This window comes from Salvia miltiorrhiza, chromosome 2, assembly GCF_028751815.1.
Source record: "Salvia miltiorrhiza cultivar Shanhuang (shh) chromosome 2, IMPLAD_Smil_shh, whole genome shotgun sequence".
NCBI classification, from domain to species: Eukaryota; Viridiplantae; Streptophyta; class Magnoliopsida; order Lamiales; family Lamiaceae; genus Salvia; species Salvia miltiorrhiza.
Window position 1 is genome coordinate 66383858 of NC_080388.1, and position 22513 is coordinate 66406370.

General features: G+C 35.6%; 2 protein-coding genes and 1 long non-coding RNA gene across 4 annotated transcripts; 1 reads left to right on the top strand and 2 right to left on the bottom strand.

Annotated features, from left to right (window-relative positions):
* Positions 1 to 1346: 1346 nt before the first annotated feature.
* LOC131013155 (uncharacterized) lies at positions 1347 to 3811 on the bottom strand. 2 transcript variants are annotated; one of them, XR_009097586.1, is made up of 3 exons: positions 3642 to 3791; positions 3111 to 3176; positions 1347 to 1841 (listed from the first exon to the last, which is right to left on the bottom strand). It is a non-coding gene; the product is annotated as an uncharacterized LOC131013155 (long non-coding RNA). The 2 variants fall into 2 exon arrangements; XR_009097587.1 differs by lacking the exon at positions 3111 to 3176 and having other exon boundaries at positions 3642 to 3811.
* A 2744-nt stretch (positions 3812 to 6555) lies between these two features.
* On the top strand, positions 6556 to 8435 carry LOC131013156 (LOB domain-containing protein 7-like). Its single transcript, XM_057941195.1, has 2 exons — positions 6556 to 7385; positions 8103 to 8435. The coding sequence occupies exons 1-2, from the start codon at positions 6706 to 6708 to the stop codon at positions 8254 to 8256; spliced, it is 834 nt and encodes a 277-aa protein (XP_057797178.1). The 5' UTR covers positions 6556 to 6705; the 3' UTR covers positions 8257 to 8435.
* A 9541-nt stretch (positions 8436 to 17976) lies between these two features.
* On the bottom strand, positions 17977 to 19301 carry LOC131013157 (NDR1/HIN1-like protein 6). The gene has a single exon (XM_057941196.1). The coding sequence runs from the start codon at positions 18958 to 18960 to the stop codon at positions 18196 to 18198; it is 765 nt and encodes a 254-aa protein (XP_057797179.1). The 5' UTR covers positions 18961 to 19301; the 3' UTR covers positions 17977 to 18195.
* Between the last annotated feature and the right edge of the window lie 3212 nt (positions 19302 to 22513).

Consider the following 22513-nt stretch of genomic DNA (forward strand, 5'->3'; position numbering starts at 1 on the left):
TGTCAGAGGAACGGTCTTCACCAGAGAAATGGCTTCTGTCAGAGAAGTCACCCCCACCAGAGGAATGGCTCTCACCAGAGGAATGGCCATTGTCAGAGACATGGCCTTCGCCAAAGAAATCACCAAAAGAGCGGAGAAATCTCCTGACTAAGGGCAAATTTACTATTATGCCCTCGACCACGCGGGGCGCATGTTTTAGCAATGAATTTACTATTTTACCCTCAACATGTAATCTATAAATAGCCATGCACACGAACCATGTAAAACTACGCTATCTTCACTTGCAATACTACAGCAATCAGACTTTCGTGCTCTCAACTTTGCTTTTCTCTCTCGCTTTTCCAAACAACACTAGGTATAATTTGTAATTCAACAATAATGTACCGATTAAATCCATATCCGTCTAATCATAATTCACCAACTGGCGCCGTCTGTGGGAAATCTGGGCTAAGGCGTGAGTTTCGACCACCTGCGCATGCAGATCCGTAATTACGATCGAATTTGCGTGCGCAGGCCCCAATTGAGCCGATAATTCGAATACCCAAGCAAATTCGGACCGATATTCATGTTCTTCTTGCGGATCTACCTACGAACCTTTGAGATTCGTGGTTTTTTACGATTTTCCTTGCATGCGCATGTCGGGAAGGCGGTGGGCACTGAGGATCGGGCGTTAATTTGTGATTATTTTACGTAATCGTCATAATTGTGTGTGGTTATAATGTTTTCTCGCATAATTTATGTTTTTCTTATGAATCTAACGTATTTCGCTAACGATCTGTTGATTGGTGCTCTGTTTTTGTGTTTTTTGGGTTTTCACGGTTATCTTACCGGGCAATACGTCCTCTCTCACGAGTTTGACTCCGAATCTATGGGAAATCTCTATCGCTCTTTCTGCTTACGTTTTAAACCGTGTCCTGGGTTTATTTCCCAGTGCACGGGAGTGTTTCTCATGGGATCTCTTAATGGCCTTCGTGCCAATGTTCAGGACATTCTACATTTTCCCCTCATAATAAAGTAATACCCTTACTTTACTTATAATTCATTCAATCACTTTATTAAAACATGTATCATTTAAAAGTGAATACATTTTAAGAGGACGAAGAAAGTACAATTTTAGCGAATTTTGGAAACAAAAAATGGTAACATTTTAGATATCCTGAACATGTGGTGATCATTTGTTGATGCTAAAATGTTGTACAATGATACAATAGAGAACCATGATATAAAATTATGAAACTGCACAAGTAATTTTTAACTAGATTATAACTTCTTCAAATTCAATTTCAGCTGATTATCAAACAAGATCATACACAAAAGCTTTTATTTTAACACAAACTTTAAAACAATTTAAAACGAGAAATCCCCAACACACTCCGACAAACAAATGTGTTTTGAGTGTGTACTTGATTCATTTACATCCCTAACTGCCGTCTTGGGGCAGAGAGACAAGTGAAGTTTCTAGTAAAATACAAAATTTCTTCACGTGTTTGTTTATCCCTCATCTGCAGATTACAACAACCTAACACTAATGGCTGTCAGGGACCATTATGCTACAATGTTATTCAACTATATGCTACATTTATTGGGAAAAAATGCTTAAGTTTCAGCATAACCAAAATCTAACCTAAAATGATGTCATTTTGAAGGTTGTGCTGGAGCATCCTTTGCCTCCTGCTTCGACCCGGAAACTGCAGCGGTCGCTGCGGCACTCACGGCAGCAGCCGCGGCGCCTAGCTTCACTCCACCAGCAGCTTTCATCGCTCCTCCAATTTTAGCAAACGCTGCTATTCCTCCTACAAGTATAGCTCGCAATGCAACTGTTGGTTTCACCGACATCATATCTGTGATGAAGACCTTAAAATCAATTAGCTAAATGAATTTACGAACACAATAGAGAAAAATTGTGGGCAAGAAGAATGTTGAGCGTGGACAGAAAAAGATCATAATGGCAGTATCTCAGGGGCAATATATCCAAATTTTCATGGTAGCAATTAATTTTATTATATCCATCAAGGGGGTATTTAATTTAGATAATAGATTAGACTGACAATATATATGATAGAATTTTTGAAAAAATTAGGCGAACAAACAAGCTCAAATTTATTCAAATCAGTTAAAGTATGTGGTGGATAAGCCTGTATAATTTTATCTATCTAAGCTATCACCTAAATTAAAATCCCCATAAATCTAGAGCTATTTTCTACAAATGTGCATGAATATAAATTAAGGAAGCATAAAAACACAGGTCTATACACTTCAGAGGCCAGCACAATGAATTTCACAAAGATGTAAATTCTAGCTTTAAGCCGAAATGTCAATCAAAATATACAAAATGTTTAACAATGCAGGTTTAGCATATAACACCGGATCAGGCTCTGTTTACCACACAACAGAACTTAATTAGCTCGTAATATGTTGGATAATCAGGATGTAAGATGGAAGCCAGCTACATACAGATTCATTTACTTCAACATTAAAAGATTTCATACGAGCAATAAGAATCAGGTTTAGCATATAACACCTCAGGTAACTTAGCAGGAGCCTTTGTTCCGACAAAGAATATATAAGGATCAATTTTCAAAGAGGATAAGTTATTCTTAAGGGCTTGATCTTTACTATTTAATCTGATGATGCAAAGCTTGCTTTGACCGGTACTTGCCTCTCATATCAACACTTCAACATATGTAAATAGGATTCATCTACACTCTTCAAGGGGTCACAACGAGCTACATGCCACTTCTACCCTCTGATGCCATACTGTCCTAATCCCAACTACAGATAACATTTATACGGAAAAACCAAGCATCTACTCACCCAAATGAAGTTTCTAATCTACCTCCAACATTAAAACATAGCTTCCACTCATCCATACAAAGAACCAAACCTATCTTCTTCCAAAATTAGTTTATTTCCCAACTCCACTTGATCCAATCAAGTACATTACTGTTTTCTGCATACGCAAATAAGCAAGTACAAACTCCGAATCCCTTACTCGTGCAAGCATTCGATTTCTCTCACTAATGATCTCCTCCAAGTGGACACAATTGTATAGACTTGCAACGCAATCATTCTATAAAAAAAAGATAGAATTTTGTAGCATTTCAACCCACCAGTTACAGACCTTCACCTTCATTTCAAAGCTTCAATCAGAGGGCAGAAACCTAACCAAATTAACCCTACAAATTCACAGCAGGATTCTATAAATTGAAATGCTTTTGAAATTAAACTCGAATACAAACTCGAAAGCTTACAGCATCAAATTAACCCAAAAAATTTTACAGCATGATTCTATAAATTGAAATGCTTTTAAAATTCAACTCCAATACAAACTCAAAAGCTTACAGCATTCAATTTCTAACTAACCAATCAACATCATATCAAAATCTGGCTTTACAAATCAGATTCATGAAAATAAAGCATCCAAAAATCCCCAAAATAAAAATATCAGAAATAACGAAAATTCGCATATAATGCGCGCGCGCGGGGCGTACATACACATACGGACCAATTCATGATTGGAAGATCAATGAGAAAAACATTTACATTGAACACATTAAAAAAGCTGAAAAATCATAGACTATTCAAACCAATAGACAACCAAAAATTAAGCAAGATAACGAAGAATACTCAGCGCATCTAACCTGAATTTAAAAACTTGAAAATCTCGTCAACGGAGTTTCGCCTTTGAGCTTCTCTTCTTCAGCTCCTTCCTCTGTATATATGCGTTCGTATCTCCATTTCCTAATTTTCTGCCTGGAATCGAGCTGGGACGACGACGTCTGGTCTATTGGGCTTGTTTAGTTGGGCTCATACTTGGAAAAACTAGTATGGTCCATACTTGGGCCTTCCTTATTTACCTTTTATGTACTCCTATTATTTTTTTTACTTCATCAAACAAAAATAGTACTCCATATACTAATACTTCTATTATACTCACTCCGTCCCACGAATCTTAACATGCTTGGTTTCGTCACAGAAATTAAGGAGTTGTAGATTAGTATTTTAATAAAGTATAAAAGTGATAAAGTAAAAGAGAAAAAGTGACAAAGTAGGAGAGAGAACGTAATAAAGTAGGAGAAATGAGGTGATAAAGTATGAGAGAGAAGATAATAATTGTTACTATATTTAGAAACGTGTTGAGATTCGTGGGACGGCCCAAAAAAAATACGTGTCAATATTCGTGAGACGGAGGGAGTATCATTTATTAAGAAATCAAACATAATCAGTGCCATAGTTATCTAAAAATAATTTGATTAAAGTTGGCCAAATATTTTTTTTTTATTTTTATTGAATATAATACCTTGTACAAATTAAATTCTTTAGAATTTGTATGCTCACTTATTCAAAAATAAATAAATTTATGTGTTTGATTTGTCATAGCACACTAATTTGGCCAACTAATTAGTTGGCTAAATAATATTAGTTTGATTTGTCATAACACCCACTATTTATTAAAAAAAATGCTTTACCTGGAATTACAATTATAAGTTTCCTATATTTTTTGTCGATCAAGAATATTTCTATCATCATCGATTCATCATCATCATCTTATAATTATTCTCAATAAGTTTCCAACAATAATTATGTTTCGTTACTTTTCAAATTATTTTTAATATTAAAATTAAGTTCGCGACATATGTATGTATATAAATTTTAAATAGATTTTGTTGATTGTATAGTTTAATTTTCTGCTTTGAATTTAATTTATAATATTTGTTATTATAGAATTTTTTGTTAGTGTCTATATATAACAATTTTTAATAAATTTTAAACGAATTTTGTAGATTGTATAATTTAATGTTTATATATAACAATTTATATTTGTTTATTAGATATTTTATAAACTAAGACTGGTCGGGGACAAGTTTGAGATTATAACTAAATGAATTCAAATATTAATCGACATGTTTACGTGAAATTTACCTAATTTTTAATTCTCTTATTAATTTTTCTATTTATAACTAATTTTAATTTTGGAGTATTCATATTTTAGTTGAGACGAATAAATGATAATTATAGCAAATTATATTTATAAAGTTAAATATATTTTGGTGATTGTTGGATATATAATACAATTGGTGATTTAAACTTTTCCTTAGTTTTGAGTTCGTATGTAGCATCTCATATGTGCTCTATTTATATTTATTTTAAAAAAAATCTCATTATGTGCATTTCTAACTCATATAATACGTCACTACAAAAAAAAAATCATATAATAAGTAAATGTACCATATGAATCCTATCCTAATTGCAATTTTGTAGATTTTCGATTACTATTATTCTAACATCTTTAGTCACACATTGAAGTTATAGTAATCCTATATGGCATGATAATTTTTTGCTTTTAAATTTTACTCTGAATCTCTGTTTGATTTTTCACGTACTTCAATTTCATGAAATCAAAACCCAAAATAATCTATTCTACACGTTTGGGTAATTAACCAAATTTGGAAGGACCACGAATATATACATTTTAAACGGACTCGAGCCTTTATGGACAGTGGACACACTATATGTGATTTTGTTTTTTTTTTTCATTTTTAAGTATTTTGTTATTTATATTATTTAAATACAAGTATATACATTATGGGCGATACAAATATTTATTAGCATGTCATCGTGAAATTTTCTTATTATTAATATTTTGTCATCATACAATTTAGTATTAATATTTACTTTTTAATCTTTTATTATTAATACTAATTTGCATCTATTTTGTATTATTTTATTATTATATATTTACTCTGTAATGTTTCACTTTATTGAGATGGATAACAAAATATTATAAAACTTACTTTTAAAAATTCAAACAAATTCAAATAGTCAACGAGTATATTTATTGTCCAAGTTTGAGATGAGAATGAGTAATTAGGGGATATTACTATAAGTACGAGACAAGAAAGGGTAGCAAAATTATTTTTAAAATGAGGTTTGAACATTGATAGATCATAGAAGTGCCTAAGTGATTTTTTCTTTGACTTTTAATCTTTTGTTATTTATTATATTTACAATATATTGATATTTACTTTATAATGTTTAGGTTTTTATTGTGATAGATATCCAATTATTATAATAAATTATATTTATAAGGTTAAACGGATTGTGTAATTATTGAATATTGTTATACATTTTCGAACTATAAATGACTAATGAGTAATAAAATCGCTTTTTTAAATACATTTGGGATGAGTACAAGTACATAAATATTAGACAGATTCGGGTGATTGAACCGTATTTCATCGTCTCTACCATAATCAACGATTTTAAATAACTAAACTTAATCAAATATAAAGTTAAATTTATAATATTTATAAATAATAATATAAAATTTAATGAGTTACACACAAATTACTCATAAATCATAATTTAATCACATTTGAGCTTGATAAGATCCATTTATATTTACACACGCGCATACACACATTCCAAATAGTTTTCGGATTGAGACATTTAATTATAGTACTATTAAATTACATAGAAAATTCAAACTAGCTTTTCCTCTCGACCTTTGAGTTCTTTGACTATATTGACTTCTAATCACGAGAAAATAAAGGAGAGGAACGCAAAAAATGAAGTCAAGCCTCAATTCAATCAAGAAACATAAATTCCCCTATCCTCATTCCCACCCCCGCCGCCGCCGGAGCCGCTCCCGCCACCGATATTTCACACACCACACACACTACACAATCTTATAAATAATCCGACATGCAATCCAACAACATTTTCATGAACAGCAAAAGGATCACCGCCCCCACCGGCCCCAACAACCCCTCCTCCACCACCCACCGCCGCACCGCCTCCGCCTCCGCCCAAGCCTGCGCCGCCTGCAAGTACCAGCGCCGGAAGTGCGCCGCCGACTGCATCCTCGCCCCCTACTTCCCCCACGACCGCCAGCGGCAGTTCCTGAACGCCCACCGCCTCTTCGGCGTCAGCAACATCATCAAGATCGTCCGCCGCCTCGATCCGCCGGCCAAGGACGCCGCCATGCGCACCATCGTGTTCCAATCCGAGGCGCGCGCCGCCGACCCCGCCGGCGGCTGCTACCGCATCATACGCGACCTCGAGCAGCAGATCGAGCTGGCCACGGCCGAGCTCGAGATCGTGCTCCACCACCTCGCTCTCTGCCGCGCCGCCGCGGCCCGCCAGCAGGACGGCGGAGATGCGAATTGGAGGGGAAATGATGCGGTGGTTGTTGATGATGGGAATTCGTGGAGCTGCATCGATGGGATCAATAATGCGCATGCCGAATCATCATCCTCATCGTCATTCAATCTTGATCATCACCATGATCAAGATTTGAAGATTATTCTTGACAATTTATCTCGAGATGATGATCATCATCATCACGGCTACAAATTTGATTGCCATGAAGAAATTTTACCAAGGTTTGTTAATTTGCTATCATCTTAATAAATTAATTAATCGATAACATCATATGAACAGATCTGATTGTCAAATATATTTCGTTTCTCATTTTATCGATACATCATATATAGAAATATGACATCAGTACAACATTGCTTTTCTTTGTCATCTTAAATTAAGATAGTCGTTATTAATTAACTCACCTGTTTTATCTATAGCATTTTGTTCATTGACGCTTCAAGTGAATCAGGGAATTTTAATTTCAAAAATATAAAAGATAATTTCACTATTGTATTTGGTCTGTTTCATATCTCATTTTTTGTGTTTATGCATGTAGAAATATGACATTACACAGCAGAAGTAATGTTCGATCACATTAATTACATACTCGTCCTTTATACATATATATAAGGAAAAAAAAAAGTATGCTTATCTCGATCTCTATGTTATGAATATATGTTAAACTTGTAGGTAATTAAATAAGATGTGCACAATTAAACTATTTATTTAATATTTACTTATATTAATAAGTAAATAGTTTACCTTCAGGTTTGAGACGAGTACACTTTTTCCGTTTTAAGGTTTTCCCATTGGGTTTTCCTTAAAAATATTTTAATAAGGCTCGGCCCTTAATCTGCTTCTCTATGCTTTTAAGGGTTTCGTAGGTTTTTCTTTTTTCTTTCTGAATAAATTTTTTATTTAATTGCTATAAAATGTGATGATATATGTTGCTGCAGCAACAATGGCATTTTGACGGAGGAAAACGCCACATCCGAAGAAGAAAATGGGCAGTTTACATATATCCAAGACGAAAATGAGCTACAGTCTGCTGCAGCCAATTTCACCCTCATAAATAGTGATGACATTGAAAATATTGAGAATAAATTCTGAAAGAGAAGTGTGTAATTGTTGTTGAATATTCATTTTTTTTTTGTCTCCTCTTCTTACACTTTAGTGACATCAGATAGCTAGGAAACAGCCAACGGCGAGATATCTATATATATCACGTTTAGCCCACGTAAGTTAGAGTATTTTCTTATACAAATATATCAGATATTCTATTGCAATAATCGTTGTATCTTATAGTTATCTCTTCAATAAAAACCAAAATATACGCTGCAAACCTTATTTTTAGAGGAAATGAGTAGTAGCTAGATATTTATATATATCTATCTATATCACTTTTAGCCCACGTAATGCAATTAGTTTATTTTTTATATATTTATTTTTATAATTCTGTTGGTAAGAGCTTTCCCTCCGACCAATAGGTCGGGGTTCGAGTCACCCTAGGAGCTAGAGTGTGAGTGAGTTTTTTTCTTTCTTTGGTTGTGACAATTTTTTTAAAAAAAATACCTCATAAATTGTTATTGAGATCATTAATTTTATAAATTATTTAAAAATTTATTAATGATTTAAAGTTAAATGCAAAACGAACAGATCGAGCTTTGATTTTTATGTAATTTATAAAATTAGTGATCTCATAACAATTTATGAGGTATTATAATCAAAATAATTGTATAAAATCCAAAAGATATAACTCTAATGTGGGATAAAAGTGAACAATGCTCACATAACATTTCACATATATAAAGTTGAGTTGTTATAAAAATCACATTTATCGCATAAAATATATCTAGGTACAAGATTATGCATTCGTTGTGAAAAATAATCAATTAAAGAAGGGGTAATTGCCTATAAATTCCTAACGTTTACACGGAATTGGTTTTTGCACATTTTTTTATTTTTCTTCTTTTAAATACCTAACCTTTAGTTTTTGTCTGAAATTTATCTGATCACCGGTTTTTTCTTACGCCGGCGCCGAAAATGCCACTGTGGCAGCCGAAATTCACACTGTAACAGCCGGAATTCTCCACTTGGCTCATTTGTGACATGTGGCAAAAAAATCTGAAAAAAAAATTGAAATAAAAAATACATGTGGAAAAAAATAAAAATAAAAATAAAAAGAAAGAAAAGAAAAATCAACCCCCCCCCAATTGTCCTTTCTCCCTTCCCCCCACCCCAAACCCTAACTCTCCCTCCCCCACTCGGCGCCGCCCCCTGCCACCTCCACCACCGCCGGCGCCGCCACCCACCGCTACCACCACCAACGCTCCACCGCCTGGAGCAGCGGAGGAAGTCGATCGCCCCCGCCCCCTCCCCCTCTCACCTGACTTTCCCTCTCTCCCTTCACATCTCACCAGTTCCAATTTCTCAGAATTGGGGTCACCGATGAAAGCGATGAGAAGACTCTCCGAGGTGGAGGCGCCGTCCCAGTTGAGGAGGGCGTAGGCGGAGAGGAGGAGAATTGGTGGTGGCGATGGTGGTGGTAGCGCAGCAGGGGGCGGCGCGAATTGGTGGAGAATTGCGGATCTAGGGCACGAATTGTTTGTCCTTTGTGCGCTGCCGTCTGTGCTTGCGAATGTGGTGAGAACGGTGTGGGGTGGTGCCGGCAATGGTGGCGGCATGGGCGGTGGCGGGGCGGGGACTGGGGAGGGGCAGGCGGGATCTGGGGATGGGGGAGGGACAGACGGGATCTGGAGATTTTGGGGAGGGGCCGATGGGTCTGGGGATGAGAGAGGGCCAATGGGTCTGGGAATGGAGGAAGGGGTGGCCGGCGTTGGCGTATGGTGGCGGCGGGCGGCGCCGGTGGGTGGGGGGAAGGGTGAAGAGGTGAATTAGGTTGGGGAAGATGATGAGTTGGAAATTTTCTTCTTTTTTCTTAAAATTTTTTTTTTGCCACATGTAAAAATTATGTTTAGGTGCCAATTCCGGCTACCATCTCATCTATTCCGGCAGCCACAGTGGCATTTCTGGCGCCGGCGTTAGAAAAAATCGGTGATCGGATAAATTCGAGACAAAAACGAAAGGTTAGGTATTTAAAAGTAGAAAGATAAAAAAGGTGCAAAAACCAATTCCGTGTAAACGTTAGGAATTTACAGGCAACTACTCCATTAAAGAAAATGAATGTTTCCCCTAAAAATTAAATTTTTCGTCACCTATAAAATTGGAACCCTGGATGGCGAATGCACAATGATATATTCATTGTAGATCTTCACGATCTAAAAGTTGAAAATAATTTCTATTTTGTACCATATACATTTATGGATTTATTTGAACCATTTCTCTGTATAATAGAGTTGGGTTCGAGTGAGAACACCCCATTTGATAAGAATTAAGAACTAAACGAAACACTACAACAGTTTACTCGGACACTGATGCACTATTTCGTCAGTAACTAGTAGCTTTTCGTCGATAAACATGATCAACGATGGACTTCTGACGGACTACAATGGTCGTCTTTGTCTTAGCCGATATTCTTTACACCGACGAACTAAGTGTACGTAGGTGATTTACCGAGTGACAAGTTCATGTTTAAAAAATCAAGGCCAGGGTAGTAAAAATCTCGTTCCATAAAAAATACATCATATGAATATATTGTAGATAACACGAGTTTTAATAAAATATGAGTTATCCACAAATTTTAATAAAATATAAGTGCGTACTGACTCCCGAGCTTCCACTGCGGGTGCTCTTAATTTAGTTCTCTCATGGGTAATATGAAATTTGGAGTTCGAGGGTTTTTTAGGACAGTAACTTAGGTTGATTTGGAAATTAGGACAAAATTTTTTGGACTTGTATAAATAGGACACTAATTTTTTTTAGAGTGAAATAGGACACCAATTAATATGCGTCCTAAAAATACGACATTTCTCAGCCGAGAATTGGTCGAGAAATGTCCTGCGGGTGCAACACTTATTAATTAGTGTCTTATTTTACTCTAAAAAAAATTAATGTCCTATTTTTATAAGTTCAAAAGTTTTTATCCTAATTTTCAAATCAACCTAAGTTAATGTCCTAAAGAACCCCTCAAACTCTGAAATTTGTGTCTGTCATGCTTATGATCGTCCAAGCAAATAACAATAAAAAAACAATCATTAAAATTTATATAATACTAGTATAAATTCTGAAGATAAAATAAAGTAAACAAGGAAATTATATGCAATATGGGAGAAGCCGAGTTGGACACTGAAATGACAAGCATTAGAAAATGACTTGTCTTGTTCATTTGGGTTTGATTTTCTTGATTTTGAAGGTACAAGTTTAATGATTGATGAAAAAAATAAAGGTGTGCGTTGGATGAGTTGGAACTATTTGAACTATTCATATTTGATTATTTTCCATCGCGAACACAGCAACGTGACAGCTCTCATAAATCACATCATTTTCTTCATTCACATATAAATTGACCACCACTAAGAATTTAATTATGTATTCAATATAATTTTCATATTTTTTCTAAATGAGTTCCAGTGCCGATCAATAAGAGCATCTGTAATGAGCTTACTTGATAATCTATTTGATAGTGGAGGATCACATTAAATAAGTAGTGCTGCATTGGGGTTACTTGATAGCCTACTTGATTTTTTTAGTTTTGATTTTTATACTTTTCATTTAAATTAATTTTACTCAAATTTAAATAACACATTTTTCTAATAATTAAAAACTCCATTAAATTAAAAATCCTAAAAATTACATAATTTTTTTTCAAAATTCGAAATTTTCATTTTTTTTTAATTCAGGCACTTGTTTGCCGCGCCAATTCTCTCTCTCGCTCGTGTATACTCGAAGACTCGAGCAGGCCTCGAGTAAGCCCTCCCCGCAACGCTTTACTCGAGTAAGCGCTCGAGTAGGAGCGTCGCGGGTGCTCTAAGTATAACTGGAAAGACGATCATATATCAAATATTGATTCGGAAGTTGTCGTGTAATCACGAAGTCCATTTTTATTAACAATTCATGGAAAATTGTGTCCATTATTTTTCACAGATTAAGATTTATCACAAAATTTCCTGTACACCTAGGTCGTACCTGACTTGAATTCTGACCCGATTTTATCCAAACTGAACTATCCTATCCGAATGTCAAATGTTAATGTCATTTCGATATAGTGTTAGTATCATTTTTGTTGGGAAATTAATGAACTATCCTAGCCCTAGTTTTGATGATACCAAAACTCTTAGTTTTTCTTTGTAATAAACTAGAAATTTTCGAACTCAAATATTAGAGTTCATGTTTCTAGTTAGTTTGAAGTTCTGCTGACTAAAGACCGCTCGACTGAAGACTACTCGACTGAAGATAGCATGTGGAAAGACCAAAAGTCAAATACTGAAGTATTAAATGGACGAATATCTCACTGAAGATTCAGTTGTGTTGGGAACCTTGTGAAATATCCTAACCCTTGTTTGGATGATACCAAAATTCATAGGACTTAATTGTAATATACTAGAATTGCTTTGAACTCAAGTGTTAGAGTTCGGTTCTAGTTTAGCTTGCGGTATCGAAGACTGAAGACTGAAGAACGAAGATACCAACTGAAGTATCAGTTGAAGAATCAGTTGAAGACTGATTACTTAATGCGCGCAATGGACTGATACTAAAGTCAAGTATCAGTTGAACATTCCTCCTAGGACTGATCTTCCAACGTTCAGAGGAAGCCACGTACTCACAAAGTACAACCGCATTAAATGCCGAGATCTCAGGATATCCTTATCTCTGCAGAGGTCATTCCTATCTGGTGGTTACTTTTCAGAGACGTCACATCTCCTGTCCATCAAGAGAGCCGTTTCCACCAAGACAAGGAACCTCGAAGATTGAAGCCTCAGCCCAAAATTCGAATTGCTCTCCAACGGAAGAAATCTTGATGACGTTCTACGCCAACAGATCTATTCAAGAGTTCTCCTACAATTAGCGCTCGAGGATCACTTCAATCTTCACTGATTCAACGACATAAGCTGAAGCTCTGCCGAAATTGCTACTCAGCCTAAAGCTTAATCTCCCCAAAGCTTGAATCGAATAAGAGAATTCCAAAGCCAAAATCAGTCACTGCTGATTACACATATTCTCTTAGACCTTATGCAAACCTCTGTTTACCCAGAAGCCAAAGGTCAAACTTGCTTCAAAGAACTTGTTCTTTGTAGTGAAGTTGGCACTCGTTCAAACCTCCTCCCCAAAAGAGTGTTTGAGTGATTCGGAGTTCAGGAAGGTACTCTGACTCTGAGTGAGAAGTCTTAGCACGGGTTGTGCTGAGCAGATAAATCCGACGCGAGTGAAGCGTGGGTCCTAAAGAAGGGTTTTCTTCAGTGGTACGGTTGTGTGCACCCGGCAAGCACACGGTTTGGTTTGCAGTGCACCTGTTAAGCACTTGCGGAGTGGATTGTTGGTCTGATCAACCAACCGTGGATGTAGGAAAGGATTTTTCCGAACCACGTAAAAGTCTCTGTGTTGTTACAGCTTTCAGTTTTACATTCTTACTTGTGTTATTTCAATTGATAAACTGAACACTGATTAACTGCAAAGAGTAACCTAACAACCAACAACGTGTTCCACCAAGGCTATTGCGAAACTAAGTTTAATTTTCGCTGCGTATGATATCAGTCTGACTGATCTATCTTTTGATAGTCAGGAAGAGTGTTATCATCTCTGTCTTAGCAAACATGACTAAAGCCCTTACGTGCATCAGTTAAGTTCCAACAACTTAACTGATAACTCTTTACTGAAGAGCTTTTAGTATCAGTCGTCAATCCTGTTTGGTCAAAACTGTTTTCAGTAAAACAGGAGTCTGTCTTTGCATGCAAAGTTTCGTTTTGATCTCTGACTGAGATCCCTCTGATTGAGGATTTGAAAAAATAGCCCATAAGTGTATTTCCCCCCTCCCCCTCCATACACCTATTCGAGACCATCTGGACCTAACAAGTTGTAACTGAATAACTAATGTTGGCCACGTGGAATTAGCAGACTGATACTTAAGTCAAGTATCAGTTGACATTCTTCCTTGGACTGAAGATTTTAAGTTAAAAAGAAGCCACATACACTTAAAGTACAACCGCCTTAAATGCAGAGATATTGAAGATCGTCCTTTTCTGCAGAGCATTTCTTTTTGGTGAAAATTTTTCAGAGGCACCATGCTCCTGCACCTAGAGACGTCGTTTCTCACCAAATTCAGGAACCTCGAAGATTGAAGCCTCAGCCAAGTTCAAATCTTTCTCACAACGGCCGAATTCTTGAAGATCATCTTGCCAACGGATCTATTCAAGACTTTGCCTATAAATAGAGCTCGATGATCATCTGCAATATTCACCAATTCAAATGCTCAAGCTGAACCTCTGCCAAAATTGCAACTCAGCATTCATCACTGCCTTCAAAATTTGAATCGAAGAATACACAAAGCCAAAATCAGTTCACTGATTATTTACATTCTCTTATTTCCTTAGGCAAATCCCTTGTAATATTCAAAGCCTAAGTCCCCGATTACAGAGAGCCTGTTCTTTGTAATCTAGTTGATATTTCAAACCCCTTTTCAACTGAGCGAAAAGAGAATTTGAGAGAGAGAGTTCGAGACCGTGATCTGAACTCAAGAGTTCTTAGCCTTCCCATACAAGACAAGTGTAGTCCTTGCAACTGCGAGTTAAGAAGGAGACGAGAAGTCCAATCAATGTATTGGCACTGAAACCTTGTTTCAGTTGAAGGTTTGTTGTGCACTCGTAAGCACAAGCCCATAGTGATTATCAGTGTGTTTAACTGACCGTGGACGTAGGAACTTGATTATCGCTTTCAGTTGTATCTTTCTTATATGTGCACAAACCTCTTACTGAACTGAAACTGATAAATCGCAAAGTGAAACTTTAATCTGACAACGTGTTAATTATAAAGGTTATTTCCTAAGTTTATTTTTCGTTGCTGGTGTTATTAGTCTAACTGATAAATCTTTGGATAATCAGTAAGATTCATAACACTTCTCTAATTTCTAAATCTAGACTGAAGCCTTACGTGGATTATCAGTTAAAGCTGTGAGCCTAACTGAAATCAAAATACTGAAGTTATTTCAGTATCAGTCTACAACCTCTTTTCAACTCAAAATATATTTGACTATTAACTTCAATTTAAATTCTTCAGTATCAGTTGATACTCCTTCAGTCATAACAAAAGAAATTTCAAAAAATAGCCTATTAGTGTATTCTCTCTCCCATACACCAGTTCAGTGATCCTCTGGGACCCAATAATTTTAATATATATATAGTGTTAGTGTCATTTTAATATAGTGTCATTTGTAAAATAAAATAGTATTAATGTCATTCCAAGATCGTATTAGTGTCAGTGTCATTTCTTGTTAGTGTTAGTGTCATTAAAAAAAAATGGTTAAGTACCAAATTCCCCCTATCGATGGCGTCCCTATCGCGTACAAGACCCTATAGTCAGGGTTAACGATGTTTACTACCTCAACGCTGCAAAATCGAACCAATTTTCCCCCCGCCACTTAACGGACGTTAACACCGTTAGATTAAATATATTTTATTTATTTTTAATTAAGGTGGACCCAGGGGAAAATTTGGTCCTGGGTGCGGTGGTTGGCCTTAGGCGGCGTTTCCTTCTTCTTCTTATTCACCGGCTACAGCGATCGTCGTCGGTCACCGCCTCTTCTCTCTTTGATCTCCATCGCCGGCGGTGGCACGACCTTGTTGTTCGTCCGACGGAGGGAGAGAAATGGTTGGCGATGGTCGTCCAGTCCGTCCAACTATTGTGGCGTCGGCATCGGTGGCACGAACACAGGAGTGAGGCGGCGCTGTCGTCTGTAAACCGGACATTGGTGTCTACCGCTGAGCCAGAGAGGGAGAAATGGTGGGTGAGCTGTCATGGTTTGGGGCTAAGGGTTTTCAAAGAGGGAAAAGGAGAGATCCGGCAGTGGCTCTCCATTCGTCGGGGAAGCTGGGCAAGCGACGTCGTTTATCTCTGGCAAAGAAGGTCAGAGAGAGAAGAGGCGGCGACCGACGACAGTCGTTGTCGCCGGTGAAGAAGAAGAAGAAAGAAGGAAGCGCCGCCTAAGGCCAGCCACCGCACCCAAGACCAAATTCTCCCCTATCGATAGGGTCCACCTTAATTAAAAATTAAAAAAAAATATTTAATCTAACGGTGTTAACGTCCGTTAAGTGGCAGGGGGAAATTGGTTCGATTTTGTCACGTTGAGGTAGTAAACAGCGCTTACCCTGACAATAGGGTCATGTACGCGATAGGGACGCCATCGATAGGGGAGAATTTGGTACTTAACAAAAAAAAAAGGTCAAAACAGTCCAATTGGGTCAGAATCCGAATCTAGTACAACCCAAGTGTACGTTACACCCGGATGTACAGGAGACCACCTCAAGATTTATTAGACGATAAATTCGTCAAACATAGCACGATAGTGCGTGATGGACCTGAACTAAATATTAGTAAAAATTTGTCATAAACTTTCTTCTTCTTCTTCTTTTTTTTTTTTTTTTTACCTTCGTTCCTAAAAATTTGTCACGATAGTGCACAACGGACCCGAACTAAATATTAGTAAAAATTTGTCATAAACTTTTTTTTTCTTCTTCTTCTTCTTTTTTTTTTACCTTCGTTCCTAAAAATTTGTCGTTTGATTTATAATAGTAGGATTATACAACTTACATTTTAAATGAACTCTGATTCCGCTAATTAACAAATTGATTCATATTTTATTAAAACTCGTATCATCCATAATAGGTCAAAATTTTTGTGGACAGAGGAAGTACATCAACTTGATTAACATGATTTCATAATTAGTTTTAAAATTATTATTATAAAATAAAGAAAAACATACTTAAATTATACATTAATTTTCTAAGTGACTCGAATCTCAATCTATTAATTGAGGGGAAGCATCTAATCCACATACTGTGTGAATCCCAATTTTTTTTTTTTTATTTATCAATTTTGGTATGTTTTAGACAATAATTTTCGAATTATTAGAAAGGCAAAACCTACTAAGTTACCAAAGAGAATTAAGGTGGTGCTTTTCTAGAGTAAATATTAAGGTGGTAATTAAGCTAAGCATATTCTCACATGGTATTTATCATTTTTGTTCTCCAAAATATGTTTCATACCTTTGTATTGTATTTTATGCTAGTCTCTGACAAATTGAATGCCGCCCACGTGTATTTGCGTTGCAAAACTTTTGTATTAATTAAAAGAAAATAATTGGACTCTTAAGTATATTTCCCATCAAAAACTACAAGTGACAAAAAAAGTATCATAATGTATATAAAATACAAATTGAAGAAAAAAACACTCAATTATTACATGTAAATGAAAAAAATTATACTTATGTCGCAAATTGTCTGACTATATATGTCTAATCATATTACAATTACTTCGTATCTAAAACTGTACATTTTTTAAAATCTAAAACTAGGATTATATATGAATGTTCGGGAATAAAAATATTAAATAAGTAGATTTCTTACCATCTACTACTTTTTATTAATCTCGTCCTGTAACTGTCTGCGATACAAAGTTTTAGTTAACAGGAAATCGAAATTATAATTGATGATTTATCAGATTTGTTGCTTGACTCTTAATAGTAGATTTATTTTATTAATTTATCGTAATTATAGGTCAATTATTCGCGCAAAAAAACATAAATATGCGATTCATCAATCGAAGGGTTGGAAAGTTTTAATTTGACTAAATATCGCTTCAAAAAAAAAAAAAAACAATAGAACTATATTTTCAATTAAAAGTAGAAATAAATATACATACCTATGTATTTACCCACGAATATTAAACTTTCGGAATTAATTAAATTCCAACAATGAAAAATTCAATTAATCAAGCCTATGAAAACAGTAAAAGATATGTATATCTGCGATTTAAAATTCCTAAATCATACCCCAAAATCACCAAAATAAGGCACAAAGGTAAATTCAAAAATAAAAAAATTTAAAGTATTGAACAATATATATATTTTTTTCTCACACCTTTCTGCATGTAAAATCTTACTCAAACAGTCCATTTGAGGATCTTGATTCTCGGATCAACTTTGCACTTCGCGTTCGAAGTCGTTGCGAGCGACGCCGTTTTGCCCGTGGGGATTGTAATCCTAATCCCCTCGCACGTAACCCTAATTTCCAGCTTCTTCGTTTTGATTTTCCCAAATTTGACCTTCACCTTCGTATCCAGCTGAATCTTCAATGGCAGATTCCTGCTCTTCACGCTAGATTTCAGCGCCGTCGTGTCGGCGCCGGCGTCAATCGGAGAGTTTGAGCTCGCGATCGTGGATTTGAGCGTCGTCACATTCCTCTTGCCGTGCGTGAACGCCGGAAACGATCCGTCTGCGATGTCGACGCCACCGGAGAGTATCCGGACTGAGGTCTGATCATAGAAGAACGAGATGTCGCTGTTGCGGTTGCGCGCGATGAGGGTGACGTTGAAGGCGGAAGTGACGGCGGTGTCGGTGAGGTTGAATCTTGCGAGCTGGAGCGAGGCGACGGAGAACGATGGCCGGTGCGGGCGGTAGACGACGTAGAACACGGCGGAGGCGGCGGCGGCGAGGATGAGGACGAGGATGATTAGGAGAGTCGTCCAGAGGCAGATGGAGCAGCAGCAGCTCCGCCGGTGGCCTCGTCGCGGTGGCCGTGGGCGGTAGGCCGGCCGATTGGCGTTATAGAGCTGAGCTTTGGTCGCCGGGAATGTAGGGTTGGCGGGGGCGGGGGCGGCACCGCCGTTGGCGGTTGGCTTTGCTGCTGGATACACTCTGTCTGTCATGTGGATAGAGAGAGAATTAGTGTTTTTGAGAGAGAGAGAGAGAGCCACTGCGGGAAGAAGTGTTGGAAGAAAAAGAATATATCAAGTCGGAAAAGGAGAGAGGAGAGAGAAACTGCTTAACTAATGCTTAGTTAGGTCTAATATTCATTTAAATGGCTATTTTACATAAATATTTATACTTATTTCTATTTACATCTGATGATATTTTCATTAAATATTAAACCTAAATATAATAGAAAAGCTTATTTCAATCTGTCAGTATTCGAAGTTGTTAAGAATTAATTCAAGCATTTTAACTACATACAGGTCATGTTAGAGTAGAGAGTATACAAAACAAAATATACTTTCCTAAAATGTTAGTAAAGTTTAATTTTAAAAATTTACAATATATAGTATATTAATTCAGATAACGATCGCATCTATAAAATCAAAATCAAATGAAATGAGCAAGATAATTATACTAATAATCTCATGTAACATGTAGAATTTTTCCTAAAATGTTAGTAAAATTTAATTTTAAAAATTTACAATAGTATAATTTAGATAACGATCGCATCTATGAAATCAAAATCAAATTAAATGGGCAAGATAGTTATAGGAATAATCTCATGTAACATGTAGAAATAGTAGGACTACTGGTACTATATAGTTGATGAAAAAGTAGTACACATTAAAAGAAAATAGAGCTACTATTCAAAAAAGTCATCTATGATCTATATTCCTTTTGAAATTACTCATCTTTTAGATATATGACAGTACATTATTAATCCCATTATTACAAAAATTCGATTTATTTAATAGTCGACGTGTCTAAGTCCAGTTTTAGCAATCACAATAAACATAGAAGTAGTCGTAGACATTTTCCTAAAATATTCTTCAAGTAATACAAATTTGTATAAGAAAAAGAAAATTTCTTATATAATTTAGAGTCTATTAAATATATAGTGATTCTCTATATTGCAGTCCTAATCTCTTAGAAGATATAATAATGCGAAAATCATGTGAAGATTAATATGTGTTCAATGAGTTAAAGACTTAATCGGGGTCAGTTTTCATTACCTAACAAATTAATTAATCTACTCTATTTAAACAAGTTATAGGCGACGAATTTATTAGGAAAAGTGCAAATTTGTAACGTGAGTCCAACTAATCGGGATCATTTTATTAATTTGAATCTAAATAGATGTATCCAGCTCACCTACGGTTGTGGTCCATTTTCTTGTACAAAAATTTCATAAAACTCTGTAAATAAATCGGATAATGATTATAATTTGGATACATACAAACACGCCGTCATCTTTATTTCAAAAATCCAAAATTTTGTGGAAACAGAGAAGTGGAAAGCTCGTCCACTTTAGATTAATTATAACCAAAATACAAATTAATCATCTTCATAAAAGTGCAATAAATTAACCAGAATAACTCCCGTATTACCACCGATAAGACCCAACTCAAATGGCAAAATTGAGCATTGAAAAACTCTTATTTATAAGAGATCCTGAATTTAATTTCACGTATAATTTTTTTCACCCTCATATAGTATAGAGGTCTCAATTGTGTAGGAGTATTTTTCCTTTTTTCACCTTTATATGATGTAGAGGTCTCGTGTGTATGCGAGGTGACTTATTTAATTATATAATTGACACCTTTTATAATTTAACAAAAAAAAACACCCTTATGTAATATAGAGGGCCCCCGCTTGCGTGCGAGACTTATTTGATTATATAATAGATACTCTCTCCGTCCCGTCGAGCTTGAGGCGTTTCTTTTGGGCATGAGAATTAAGAAATTGTAGATTAGTGTTTTAAGTGTGTAGTATAAAAGTGATAAAGTAGAAAAGAGAAGGTAAAATAAGGGGTGCAATTAGTTTTGTAAATTAGTGCTTTAAATTGCCTAACTTTTGCCAAAAAAGAAATGACTCAAACTCGGCGGGACAGCCCGAAAAAGAATACGACTCAAGCTCGATGACGGAGGGAGTATATCTTAGTGCGATTATTTTTTCACATTTATTTGATATAGAGGTCCCGCCTGCATGCGAGTGACTTATTTGATTATATAATAACTCTTGTAATTTAAAAATAAAAATAAAAATCCACCCTTATATAGTATAGAGGTACTGCCCGTGTGCGATTATTTTTCCATTTTTATGTGGTGCTAGAAGTCTCGCCTGCATTTGTATGACTTATTTAATTATATAATAGATACCTATAATTTTATATATTAAAAAAAAAACTCTGTTGTTCCCACTTTTTCTTTTTTGTGAGTTGTGAATGTATACGATAGTGTATTTATGCTATTTAATTGTCTTCAATTTTTTTAATTGATTTTCTAATAATTTGATTATCTTATTGAGTGGACTCTCCACGTCAAATTCAAATTTCGTATCTTTCTCTTTGTCTGGTTCAAATGCGTACATTTATATAGTTTTGGTCAATAATATTCCCCACACATTACAAACTAGATTACAAATGTGTATACACAAAAACTGGACAAAAATTACCCAATAAGTCACCAAATACTCGATAAGGTCTCACAGAAACGATCACCTACCCACTGTGGGCAAGTATAATGTGTCCCACTATTGATGTGGCAATATTAATTAGAGTAAGATAATTTTAATTAGAGTAAGATATGTTAATTCTCTTTCTAAATTAAAATTGTCACATCAGTGATGAGCACATTATGCTTCGGTTTTGTAAGATCTCATAGTTTCAAAAACGAAAAAAATGTAAATAGCAAAAGTAAAGTAAAGTGTACGACCCTGATTAAATATGATCGTATCATAAAACAAGTGCAAGAATCAAATTACTCGATCATATTTTATTTGTTTAAAGAAATTAATAATCTGATAGAGCAAAGTTGAATGCTTGGAAACGAACCTATCAAAATTCAAAAGTTTGGTGTAACCAATGAAAGCGAGAGAGTAACCCTACACCCTCCCTCACCTAATTATTTGCTTGAAACGTAAACAAATTACCTATACAAACATGTAAATATATGCATCCAATCAAATAATGGCCTAATTCAATTACTTGTGTATATTTTGATGGTTACATTATCTGAAAAATATTAATTGCTAGTCTACCATATGCAATTGTTATCGATAGTAGAAACTGCAGGGTCAATTTACTTTGTAATCGGACCTTTTTTGTTTTTGCATAGCCTTTTCATTCATTCCATTTTTCAGCAACTGCTTTTATAACGCACAGACAGGCCCACATGGTTTCGGCCTTCACTTTCTGGGCCACTAGTAAAAAAAATTACTATTAAAGCAGGTCCAGCTACGCATACTAAAATTAAATGAGTTAATATTGATTTATGTCTCGAACTTTCAGCGTTTTTCATAAAATGTCCTGAACTTTTATTTTCTCCTAAAAAGTCCCGAATTTTTAGTTTTTTTCCATAAAATGTCCCGTTATACGAAATTCGATAACAGAAAGATGATAAAAAAAAACCCCGAACTTTCAGCATTTTTCAACAATGGTGGTTACTAATATGGTTTTTCAACAATGACGGTCCCCAAAATATTTCTTTTGGCGTGATAATTAATCTT